General features: G+C 46.5%; 1 protein-coding gene across 1 annotated transcript; it reads left to right on the plus strand.

The window, feature by feature from the left end:
• Window positions 1-11,812: 11,812 nt before the first annotated feature.
• LOC130868599 (protein BTG1-like) lies at window positions 11,813-12,340 on the plus strand. The gene has a single exon (XM_057760756.1). It carries the CDS (start codon window positions 11,816-11,818, stop codon window positions 12,338-12,340), a length of 525 nt encoding a protein of 174 aa, XP_057616739.1. The 5' UTR covers window positions 11,813-11,815.
• The last annotated feature ends 615 nt before the right edge of the window (window positions 12,341-12,955 follow it).

Below are 12,955 nucleotides of genomic sequence, written 5' to 3' on the forward strand. Positions count from 1 at the left end.
AACAGACTTTGGCGCCAAAATCAGATCCATCTCTACCCTGACTAACCGAAACACAAAACCAACCAATCCCTGAGCAGGGAAGTTGCTCCCTCTATTCTAGAGGCTTGACATTTCCCTGTCCTTAGCAGAGGCAGCCTCTTCCAGTCAGCCAGGCAAGGAGTGGCATAACTGCCCTGACCTTCCCCTGACCTTAACCCATGCAGAACGGCCAATCAGAAGTGGGCAGCACATCACCCTCCTGAGACCAACCAGGAATGGGCAACATCTCAGTCCATAGGGAGAGACCAATCAGAAAAGATTAAACAACTCCAGGTGTCCTCTGGCTCAGACAACAATGTAGCAGCTCCCCAGATACAAGGCAGCCAATCAACTCAGTCTAAATACCCAAGATTCGGCTTGAATGAATCCCAAGTCTGCAACCATGTCATTTTGGAGAGCTCCAGCCAACCCCAAGTCTGTAGTTATACAGGTTTGGAATTCCCAAAGACCCCTCCCTCCTGCCTGAGCTAAATAACAGCCTTCCCCCAACCCCCACCCTAGAGCAACTCCAGGTCTCTCCTGCACTGTTGCTGCTGGTGCTGTTGCTGCTTTAGAAAGACAGAGAAGCCTCGGTTAACTATAGTAAGGACTCCTTGCTTTGGCATCAGATTTGGTATCATGGTGGTATTTTGGGGATCTGGACTTTGAGCATAACAATTATATTCAAAATAACACTGTGAAATCATAAGAATAAACCCATATTGGTCAAGAGGTACTTAAGAGTTTAGTTAAATGCTCTTGAAACTGTTGTCATGTGTGTCATGTGTTTTGGGGGAGAATCAAGAAGGCATCCTCATCACTTTCATGGCATGTATGTCAGTCCTTTCCTATCCTCAGGGATGCAGTAACATCCCTGGTCTGAGAGTGTCAGGATGGTAGAGGTAGGCTGGTTGAGACATTTCTACAGCTTTCTTCCCAACTTCAAATGCTCAAAGAAGAGCATGGATGCCTCTTGCTAAACTTTCCCAAATGGTTTTCAGGATTAAATATTACTTTTTTAAAAAGCAGGAAGGGTCATTCATTTTTTCTGATTCTTCCTTGCTGTACTCTGTTACCTTTGAAGAATGATGTGACACTGCTTGACTTTGCTCTGTCATGCCTGAACTAGTACTTCACCAGTGACCCCCTACATAGACATATTTCATGGGAATTCTGATAATACCTGTTATGGTAAAAGTAAAAATGCAGCAGGTCCCTGAGTGGCTGCAGTGGTCAGCAGGTCTGGAGACCACACTGCAGGTCCCCAAAGTGGCCTCAGACAGTGGGCTGTGGGTCCTTAGAGCAGCCAGTTCCAGGCAGGGACAGTACAGTTCCCCAAGTGGTTACAGTGGGGCATGAGAGACTGTGAATCCCAGGTATGGAGCTGCGTGGTTGGTGAGAGACCTCGATGGGGTAGCCAGTCCCATGAGGAGAGACAGACAGATGGGCATGCCATGAGATCATGCTGCAGGTCTCTGAAGGTGGCTGGTCCTGGGCAGAGTCAGACAGATAGGCACACCATGCAAAATGAGGTTGGATATTTATTTAGTGGATTATGGAAGGGAAAGGGGAGAAGGGGGAACGAGGAGAGAGACAGGCAGAGAGAGAGAGAGAGAGAGAGAGAGAGAGAGAGAGAAGGAGGGAGAGAGGGAGAAAGAAGGGGGAAGGCAAGAAGTAGGAAAAAGGGAGGGACAGAATATGTCTCTTTGAGAAAGAGACAGAAAAGGAAGGGACTCAGGCTGTAAACTGAAGATTAGGTTGCCTCGGTGGACAAAAGAGGGAGTGGGCGTGGCTTTTATCTTTAATGTGCAGGACAGACCATTACATTCCCACTTTAATTTTTATAATAATTATAATAAAAAGGTAGGAGTTTAGGCACAAAAGGTTAAAGGAATCTGGGCAGTGGATTCTCAGGACTGCTTCCTACTTATTTGTGGGTGTCATCTTGTGTGGGGGGAACCTGAGAAAGTTGGGTGCTTGTCACATCCTGGCATAGATAGTGTTTGTGGTGTGGAAATGTCTGGTGTCTCTTACACATGTTTAAGGTATTGGCAGAACAGAGAACAAAGTTAAGTTTAGAAAAAAAATTAGGACCAGGAAATTGAGGGGGTGTATCTGACCTGTTTAAGGTGGATCCTTCAGTTCAGCTCCCTGGAACTCACAAGAATGTTTTGGGTTTGTGAAAACAGAAGTTTTAGACATATACATTGTATAAAGAAGTAGCATATTTATGTCAGAAAAACTATGACAGATATTTTTGCACAATGAAAAATATTTTGAAGACTATAGAAGGCACAATGAGAGAGAAGTTTGATAGCTTGTATTTGTCCTCACACCTTTATAACTTGCAGATCTTGTATTTGTATTTTACTGAAATTTGTTTGGTAAGGTTGTCCTTTTAAACTGACAAAACCTCTCAGCTGTCAAACTGCATCAGAGATCTTTGAGAAGGATAAAATTTTACTTGAGTTACTGATTTAAAAAAATGACCGAGAACTTACTTGGTTGGTACCTAGAGCTACTCCTCAGGTCCTCCATGGGCTCTGAAGGTCGTATTTGCCTTTTTCTGGTTAATGCAGGGCCTGCCAGGCTCCAGAAGATCCTGTGGGCTAAGAAATCTTTAGGAAGACAAGCCTACCTTGACCTGAGCAGCTAGGCTGTCGATTCCAGTGATTCTGTCCACTGTCTGGTGATCTTCAGTTTAGATGAAAGGCAGTTTTGTCCAGTGGTCAGCACTTGGCAGTTGAAGTGAATTCAGGATGGAAATTGTCCTGTGTTCATTTGTCTTCTGTCTTCTTGGAGGAAGTAGAGTGTTGCTACTAGGTAGGAGCCAACCTGTCTCTTTTTGTTATAAAAAGTTTTTAATAATTAAATATTAAATGCCATATTCCCTAGGTCTCTGAGCAGTTGAGGGCTGTTCATCAGGTGTAACTATAGTATAGAATCTGCCAAGAGAGCTGAGTCTGAGCTTCACTGTACTGGCTCTTTTTTTTTTTTTTTTTCTGGTTTTTCGAGACAGGGTTTCTCTGTGGCTTTGGAGCCTGTCCTGGAACTAGCTCTGTAGACCAGGCTGGTCTCGAACTCACAGAGATCCGCCTGCCTCTGCCTCCCAAGTGCTGGGATTAAAGGCGTGCGCCACCACCGCCCGGCCACTGTACTGGCTCTTAACAGGTAAGATTTACACTCATAGGAAGAGAGAAAGAATAAAAAACTGCTCACAATAGAAGGTTAATGGCAGAACTGACAATAGTAGAGAACAGCTTAATATATTTTAAATGAGGGCTGGATTAAATATAAAATATTTTTGTAAGAGACTTAAAAGTACATACCAGTTTAAAACATGAGACTTATTGTTTTGTAGTGTGAAATGAGATGCAATGCACAGACAATTATAACATCTAACAGTAAACATAGGTGCATTTAAGTTATATGTATGAATACACACACACAGTGAATAGGAATTGGGTGAAGTGAATGCTCTTGGTGGGCCCTACCAAAGGCATGCTACTGTGCAAAACACACATGCAACAGAGTCAGCACTGGGGAACCAGACAGGGAATACCTCAGTCATCTGACCTGGCTCTCAGTTAAGATGGCGATGAAGTCATCTGACCTCAATTAAGATGGTGGAACCATCACCTGACCTCAGTCAAAATGGCAACAGTTACATGTTGTATGGAAAAGTCACTCAGTTAAGATGGCTGTGAAGTCACCTGACCTCAGTTAAAATAATGGTAAGGTCAACTGACCACAGTCAAAATGACAGCAGTCTCATGTTGTATGAAAAAGCCATGATTTTTGAGCTGCAGGGATTTTAAGTTTAATAATTACAGAGAACTAGAGGTGTGATCCGTCCTGTGGCTGAGCCGTCATACCACAAGTAGTAGCAGAGAGCAAAAGGCTAGAATTTAAAATAGCCGCCTTGTGAATCCAATCAATCTTGATGGCAGCAGAAGCAGTGGCAAGGACAGTTTGAGGAAACTACTTCCATTTGCCTGTACACTGACAGTAGTTAGAAAGCTCCCATAAACATGGAGCCGTAAGGACACTAGCAGCGTGAGGGCAGAGCTGACAAAGTAGTGCATTAAGGCCTGAGGTTTAAGGGCCCCTAAAAGACGTCCATCCCAGGGGGAGGCTGGATTGACGGAATGGATGGCTTGCTACCCATAGCTGAAACCATGAAAACAGCAACACCACAAGGCCTATACAAAGACATCTCTCCTCTATAGGCCGGGTGTGAATAGGTGGCCAACACTGCAGGGCCTGTAGCAGACCATCCTCTGCCTACAGGTGGAGTGCTAAAGCCTGGCTGGCTCAGAGGCCTCTCTGAGCAGCCTTTTACAGTGGGGAAAGAAAGGAAAAAACGAAAAATCTGAGGGACCCTGGGCTCCCAGTCGCAGGAGGACTGGTCCCAGGTCATCAAAACACCATTTTAGCTAAGGGAAGCAACCAGAGATGAATTTCAGCAAAGGGCTCAACTGTAGCCGTAAAGACCGTGGATGGGGGCTGTCCCCTGTTTCTAGAAACACTAGAATATTTCCGGAAGCTAAATGATAATTCCTCACGTTTGGAGAAATGGTTAAGATGAACAGATGGGGGAACTCACCAATCAAGAGGTGGTGTGCATGAAAGTCACACTCAGGCAGAATGGAGAGCTGTTGTAAAGAAGCCTGTTTTTTTTTTTTTTTTTTTTTTTTTTTAGGTCTCTGTGGGTACATTTTACATTATCTAAAATAATTCTTTTTTTTCTCATTTTTTTATTCTTTTTTAATTAAAATTTCCAACTGCTCCCCATTTCCCATTTCCCTCCCCCTCCTCCCACATATTGCCCCCTCCCCCCGCTCCTCTCCCCCTATCCCCACTCCTCTTCTCCTCCCCCCAGTCCATTCCCCCTCCCTCTTGATACTGAAGAGCAGTCCAAATTCCCTGCCCTACAGGAAGACGAAGGTCCTCCCACTTCTATCTAGGTCCAAGAAGGTGAGCCTCCAAACAGGCTAAGCTCCCACAAAGCCAGTTCATGTATTAGGATCGAAACCTAGTGCCATTGTCCTTGGCTTCTCATCAGCCTTCATTGTCCGCCATGTTCAGAGAGTCCAGTTTCAACCCATGTTTATTCAGTCCCAGTCCAGCTGGCCTTGGAGAGCTCCCAATAGATCAGTTCCACTGTCACAGTGGGTGGGTGCACGCCTCGTGGTCCTGATTTCCTTGCTCATGTTCTCCCTCCTTCTGCTCCTCATTTGGACCTTAAGAGCTCAGACCGTTGCTCCAAATTGGGTCTCTGTCTCTCTCTCGATCCATCGCCAGATGAAGGTTCCCATGCCATTCTCCTTGGCCTCTTGTCAGCTCTCATTGTCCGCCACATTCAGAGAGTCCGGTTTTATCCCATGTTTTTTCAGTAGCAGTCCAGCTGGCCTTGGTGAGCTCCCAATAGATCGGCCCCACTGTCTCAGTGGTTGGGTGCACCCCTCATGGTCCTGACTTCCTTGTTCATGTTCTCTCTCCTTCTGTTCCTCATTATAACCTTGGGAGCTCAGTCCGGTGCTCCAGTGTGGGTCTCTGTCTCTATCTCCATCCATCGCTAGATGAAGGTTCTATGGTGATATGCAAGATATTCATCAGTATGATTATAGGATAGGTTCATTTCAGGTTCCCTATCCTCAGGTGCCCCAATGAACTAACTGGGGACATTGCCCTGGGCATCTGGTAGCCATTCCAAGTTCAAGTCTCTTGCCAACCCTTAGGTGGCTCCCTTAACTAAGGTATGAGTTTCCCTGCTCCCCTATCCAACCTTCCTTTATCCCCAATCACCCCGATTCCCCCAGTTCCCCTCATCCTCTCCTTCACACTTTTCTCTCCCCATCACCCCTCATCCCCATCCCACCCCACCCCCAAGATTCCAATTTTTTGCCCATCAATCTTGTCTATTTCCCATAGCTGGGAGGATATCTATATGTTTTTCCTTGGGTTTACCCTCTTGTTTAGCTTCTTTAGGATCACAAATTATAGACTCAGTGGCCCCTATCCATGGCTAGAAACCAATTATGAGTGAGTACATCCCATGATCTTCTTTTTGGGTCTGGGTTACCTCACTCAGGATCGTATTTTCTATTTCCATCCATTTGCATGCAAAATTCGAGAAGTCATTGTTTTTTACCGCAGAGTAGTACTCTAATGTGTATATATTCCACACTTTCTTCATCCATTCTTCCATTGAAGGGCATCTAGGTTGCTTCCAGGTTCTGGCTATTACAAATAATGCTGCTATGAACATAGTTGGACAAATGCTTTTGTCATATGATAGGGCATCTCTTGGGTATATTCCCAAGAGTGCTATTGCTGGGTCCATGGGTAGGTTGATCCCAATTTTTCTGAGAAACCACCACACTGATTTCCAAAGTGGTTGCACAAGTTTGCAGTCCCACCAGCAATGGATGAGGGTACCCCTTTCTCCACAACCTCTCCAGCAAAGGCTATCCTTGCCATTCTGACAGGTGTAAGATGATATCTCAAAGTTGTTTTGATTTGCATTTCTCTGATCGCTAAGGAGGTTGAGCATGACCTTAAGTATCTTTTGGCCATTTGAACTTCATCTGTTGAGAATTCTCTGTTCAGTTCAGTGCCCCATTTTTTAATTGGGTTAATTATCCTTTTAAAGTCTAGTTTCTTGAGTTCTTTATATATTTTGGAGATCAGACCTTTGTCTGTTGCGGGGTTGGTGAAGATCTTCTCCCAGTCAGTAAGCTGCCTTTTTGTCTTAATGACAGTGTCCTTTGCTTTACAGAAGAAGAAGCCTGGTTCTTGAGCCCAGGGTTTCATGCGTCCTCAGCTGGCCCGCCCGTGAACTATTGCAATACCTATTTCTAAAGACACCTTCTTGATTGGCCTTGAAATAAAGTTACTAATATGCCCTGAGCAGATCTCTGAGTTCGAGGCCAGCCTGGTCTACAGAGTAAGTCCCAGTCTAGGCAGAGCTACACAAAGAAGCCTTACCTCAAAAAACAAAACAATAACAATAATAATATGCCTTGAGAGAATTAAAAACCATGTACTTAATCTACCATACAGCTAACTCATTCAATCAGCTTTTATATCCTAAGCACTACAGCATATATCTGTGTGCTAGGCTGGGTCAGTAAAGTAAAACTTAACTATCATGAAAGATGTATTCCTCAGTTCTTTCCATGAAAAAAGCCTTTCTTAGAGAAAGATCAAACACAGGAAAATTTCATTTTAACCCTAAATGGAAAACTGACAATGACCCAAGGCTATTCCAGAATATTCCTCATAGTCTCATGTGCAACTTAGGTGAAAGAGCCTAGACAACCCTCAACATCATCACATTCCTGAGTCGGATGATACAGAACTCTCCCCTCCCACCCCTCCCCCACCACGTCTGACTAGCAGTGATGTCACAGCAGGAAGTGGTCATGTACCAGTCCAGCCTGGAGAGCTACACAGAACCCCACCCATCCTCACCATAACGACACTCATGTAAAGCAGGCGGGCACCAGCCCAGACTGGTGAGTAACTAAGGACCCATCCTCACACTGCCAGGCCCAGCTAGTGTTACAGATTTTGTTACACTGCCAGGCATAGCTGGTGTTCCACAATGGGGAATTCACAGGACATTGCCAGCCAGAGCCATTCTCTTACTCCCTGGCCCACTGGAATCTATCAGACTGCACACCATTTCAGCCTTGTGAGAGCTCAAGATCTTATCCTGGGGTGTCCTTCTAGAATTCCTCGGCCCAGCTTGGCTTGGTTTGAACAGTCTGCATGCCAACCCAGCCTAGGGTAGGATCAAGACCTCATCTTGCTGAACCATCCTGACAACCTCAGGTCAAGTTTGGGTCAAGCAGTTCATTGACCAATCAGGCCTACCTAATTAGTGACCCAGACCCCTGCTCTCATGTAGCAGTTCAGAATAGGGAGTGAACACATGATTCCAGGAAGACAGTGTACAGGGCCACTTTACTGAGTATCCAACATCCTCACCTGCCTATAACAAACACTCAGAGAACTGGAGCAACATCCCCACCTGGTGATTGACATAAGAATCCGCTCTAGCACTTTCCTCAGATTCCCAGGCCTAGCTCAGGTCAAGCAGATCAACAAAAGTGGAGTGACCCTCACCCGTGAACTCCTTCCCTGCCATCCACAATCTTTGGCCCAGCTGGTCCCAAGGAGTCTGGATACCTGACCAGATTGGTAAGTGATCAAGACCCTACCTGCTTTCCCATTCAGTCCTCACACTTGTGGACATAGTTTGGGTCATACTGTAGTCACAATCCCAGCCTTATTGAATGCCATGAACCTTGCTGATCTCCTGGCCATCGCCATACTCCTAGCCACAGCAGGGGCCATGAAGTCTGGCTAGCAGGTGAGTAGATCAAGACCTTGTCCTCTACACCGTTCTCCACGCTACCACGCCTAGCTGGTGTCACATAGCTGGCATCACATAACCTGCACACCAGTTCAGCCTGATGAGTTCATATGAATCTTACCTGCCTGAGCCACCTCACAGTTCCTGAATAAGCTGGGACCAATCAGAATATTCCCCATCCCAGCTTTCCTACTAGTATTCCTGGATCTAGCTTGTATTTCACAACCTGTACCCTAAGCCAGCCAGGTATGGGATCAAGACCTCCCACCTTGAATATAAAGATGATATCTTTATATTCCCAGGCCTATTTTTGCTGAAGGTGCTCACTGACCAGCCTGTACTAGTGCATGACCCAGACCCTTGCAATTCTAGGGCATCCACCACAGCCCCGGGTCCCTTTTGTGGGGTTGAATAGCCAGCCTGGCCTCCAACACAGTCCTCACATTCCCAGACATAGTCTCACTCATGAAGCTCCCTGTTCACAGCTGTATTGATACTCCTTTGCCTATTCCCAAATCACAGACCCATACCCTGTTGCACCTGTTCAGACTAGGCAATGGTGTCACAAACACAGGCAGATTTCAGACCAGACCAGTGAGGTGTATGACCCTGACCTTGCTCTTCCCCACCGTTGCTACATTTCCAGGACTATCTTGGCTTTAAAAAAAAAGTCTACAACAATCTCAGCCCGTGAGGTACCTATACTTCGTCCTACTGAGTCATCCCCACAGTTCAGGTTCAACCTAGGATCAAGTTGCCTCCTCCTCAGCTTACTTTGGTAAGTGGCCAAGACCTTGGATACCCCATACTCTAATGATTCCATGAGCTGTTTGGGACATGCAATATTGCCACCAGAGGAGACATGAGTGTCCTAGTGATCAAGACCTTCTCTCATGTACCCTCCTCATGATCGCAGGCTACCTTGGTTCATACAACCTGACCAAGATACCAGCCCAGTGAGTGACCAAGGTTCCTCTTCGAGCAGCTTCCTCAGACCCACAGGTCAAGCAGATCACTGACCTGCGCCTCCTGGTGAGTATCCCAGCCACTGTCCTCAATGTCAACCCCAGAGTCCAAGGTCAGCAGGGTCTAAGTATCTCAAGGACCAGCACAAACTGTAGAAAGATCAAGCTTCTGCACCTGCCCTTCATATTCACACTACCAGGCCTAGCAGTGGTCACAAAGCCTGGTGAGTTCCTACAAACCTCACTGGCTAATGCCATCCTCCCAAACCTGACCTAGCAGGACTCGGTCAGATTGTCTGTCATACTGGTCCGGTAGGACTTGAGATCCTGACCTCTCCGTGTGGCACTAATACTCTGTGATAGCTTGAGTAGCAATGGCTTCACTCTAGCCCAGCCTGGGGAAGGATCCAGAACCCTGTACTTCCAAGAACATAGACCTCTGTACTTCAAAGTACATCACCACATCCCCAGGCCTAGAATGGCTGCAGCAGCCTGGGCACCTGTCCTTACGAGGGAGAAAGACCCTGCCTGCCCTCATGCCCCATCCTTACACTCCTTGGCCTAATTCAGGGAAAGGAGCATACGGGCCTGCCAAACCTGGTTAGTGACCCAGAATGTTGTCCTCTTGCCTCACCCTAGACTAGAAAGTGATCTTAGAATCCCAGGCATACTGTGTACCAGACAAGACTGGTGAGTGACACAGAACCCTGCTATTATACAACAGTCCCACACTACCAGGGCTATCACAAGCCACACAGCCTGCACCCAAGCCAACTTCTGTGTTCCTGAACTCTGTCATCCTTTTTCATCTCCATAGTCACAAAGCTGTATCGGACCAAGTCACCTAACCACTGGTGTGCCCTGGGTTCACCAATATGACCAATACCAGATCATTTCATGAGCCTAACAATCCAACAACAAACAGTGTGGGCAGCAGTCGATCTCCCTCAGGGATTCCGGGCCTTTTGTACCACCCAGTCCTCACACACCCAGACCTAGCTGCGCAACTTGTCTATGAGCACAGACGAACAAGAGCCCAGTATCCTGTCTTTGTCATTCTCACAGGCCTGGCTTTGGTTCTTACAGCTTGAACAACAGCAGAGTCTGGTCAGTCACCAAGAAATCCCCTTCAGTGCCTTAATCACACTCCCACAGCTAGTTAGATTCAAGCAGATCCCAGGGCTACACTGTCTACTGAGTAACTAAGACCCAGCTCTTATTGGGCCAACTCCACAGTCCCCAACACATCTGGGGTCAATCAGCCAGGACACTAAGTCAGACTGTTGAAATACCAAGACATTGTAATACCACATCATTCTCACATCTGAGGCCTAATTTGGACTTAGCCCAGTCTGGTGAGGCCTACAGAAACCTGTCTAAATTCACCATTATCATGTATCCATTCCTAGATAGAGTCAAACAGTCTGGGCACTACCCCTGACTGGTAAGATCCTAAGACCCTGACTGCCTAAGACACTGTTTTCTAGCTCAGGCCAATAAGACTCTGTACCATTCCAGCCTGGTGAGACCTGGAGATCCAATCCTGCTGCTGGCATACGAATCTTCACAGCTCCAGCGTCCATCATACAGCCTGCCCCAAACCAGCATCTCGAGTGACCAAGGCCCAGCTGGGTGAGGGGAACAACTCTGCAGCCCTAACGGGTAAGTGATAAGGACCCTGCCCTTGCACACTGTACCCCATAGCTGGGGTCACTGTCTTGGCCTGCTGACTCACCCATAACCCCGCCTGTCTGCAACATTAACACAATCCGAGGCCTATCTTGAGCCATATCTTTTTGTGCTAATCACACAGTCCCAGTGTGAAGTTGGACCAAACTGTTTGTTCATTAGCTTACCCTGGTGTGTGATCAAGACTAAGCTCTCCCCGACAACACAAACCACCCAGTACTAGTCGGGATCAAGTAGGCTGTGGAGAAACAGCCCTGTATTAGTAATCAAGGAGATTCACTCGCGCACCATCCCCATATGCCCTTCCCAGTTCTGGCCAGGCAGATTTCCCATCAGCCCCATCTAGTGAGTGCTTTTCACTTCTGTACACTCACAGGACAAGTTATGTACTCCATGTGTTAAGCCCTGTGCTCAGCCCGTTTAAGCATAATGTGCCTTTAAGAATGCACGTAATTTTGCCTCTCAGAATTGGAAATACAACTCTTGGGATGCTTGAAGGCTTCCAAGCTAATGATAGAGGTGGCTACAGAGGTCAAAGTGAGGTGGCCAGGCTGTCTCTCTCCTCTCATCTCTTCCCTGCACTGTGACTTCTTTCCTCTGAAAGAAACGTTTTGTAAAAAGCCCTCAGAGTTAGTAACTGTCTCGTGGCATAGCTTTCTCTAGACCACCAGGTCTTGCCAGAAGCGTAGGGTGGCCACTCTCCCTTCAGCGCCACACTGCTGAGCTCTCTGCCACTCTCTTCTGTACCTTTGCAGCCACCATGATAGGAGAAATTTGTGCCGCTGCGGAATTCATCTCCAACTTCCTCAGCATCAAGGGCCTCAGGAACGAACAACAGCTGCAGACCTTCAGCCAGAGCCTGCAGGAGCTGCTGGCACAACACTACAAACACCACTGGTTCCCAGAGGAGCCCTGCAAGGGATCCGGATACAGGTGCATTCGCATCAACCATAAGATGGATCCTCTCATTGGTCAGGCAGCCCAGCGGATTGGACTGAGCAGCCAAGAGTTGTTCAGGTTTCTCCCATGTGAACTCACACTCTGGGTTGATCCCTATGAAGTGTCCTACCGCATTGGAGAGGATGGCTCCATCTGTGTGCTATATGAATCCTTGCCGGAAGGAGATGGCTTTCAGAGCACCACTGAACAGCGAATGCTATACACCAGAATGGGTTACAGGCAGGAAATTCTCTGGCGAAGACCAATCCCATTTCAAACCTACAATATGATGACTGTATGGGGTCATGGTATTGTCGGTACAGTCTACGGATGGGTCATCTTCTAATGGACAGATAAATATGATTTTTGTTTTGGGTGGGATCTTCTTGGGATGGATTTTGGAATTTAAGCTCTGAAGACCTAGCACAAGATAGAGTATAGAGAGGTAATATTTTTAAGTGACTTTGCTGTAGTTTGGACAGTACCATTTGATGGGTTTCTAGCCTGCGAGTCAAGGATAAAATCACTTTATTTGCAAGGCAGTAAAGTCAAATGTTGGTCCAAGTTTTACCCAGACTTTATAACTATATTGTCACATCAGTTCCTTTAAGAAAAAAGTATGTTTAATTTAATCTTATATTTATGTGTTTGACTGATTTGCTGAAGGTATGTCTGTGTGCCGCTTGTGTAGTGTGCTGTAAGGAGTCAGAATGTGAAGGTGGATTCCCTGAGGGTGCTGGGAACCAAACCTGGGCCCTCTGTTAGAACAGACACGTCTCTCTATCCATCCCCTAAATCTATATCTCAACAAACCTTCTTTCACAATCGATCTTTCGAGGGGCTTTGCACTACTACACTTGAATGTTAGCAATAACTTTTTTTGGCCATTTAGTAAGAAAGCTAAATCATGTCAGCATGAAATTAGAGGAAGCTTTACATCCAGTGCTTCCCCTGGCTCTTG

This window comes from Chionomys nivalis, chromosome X, assembly GCF_950005125.1.
Source record: "Chionomys nivalis chromosome X, mChiNiv1.1, whole genome shotgun sequence".
NCBI classification, from domain to species: Eukaryota; Metazoa; Chordata; class Mammalia; order Rodentia; family Cricetidae; genus Chionomys; species Chionomys nivalis.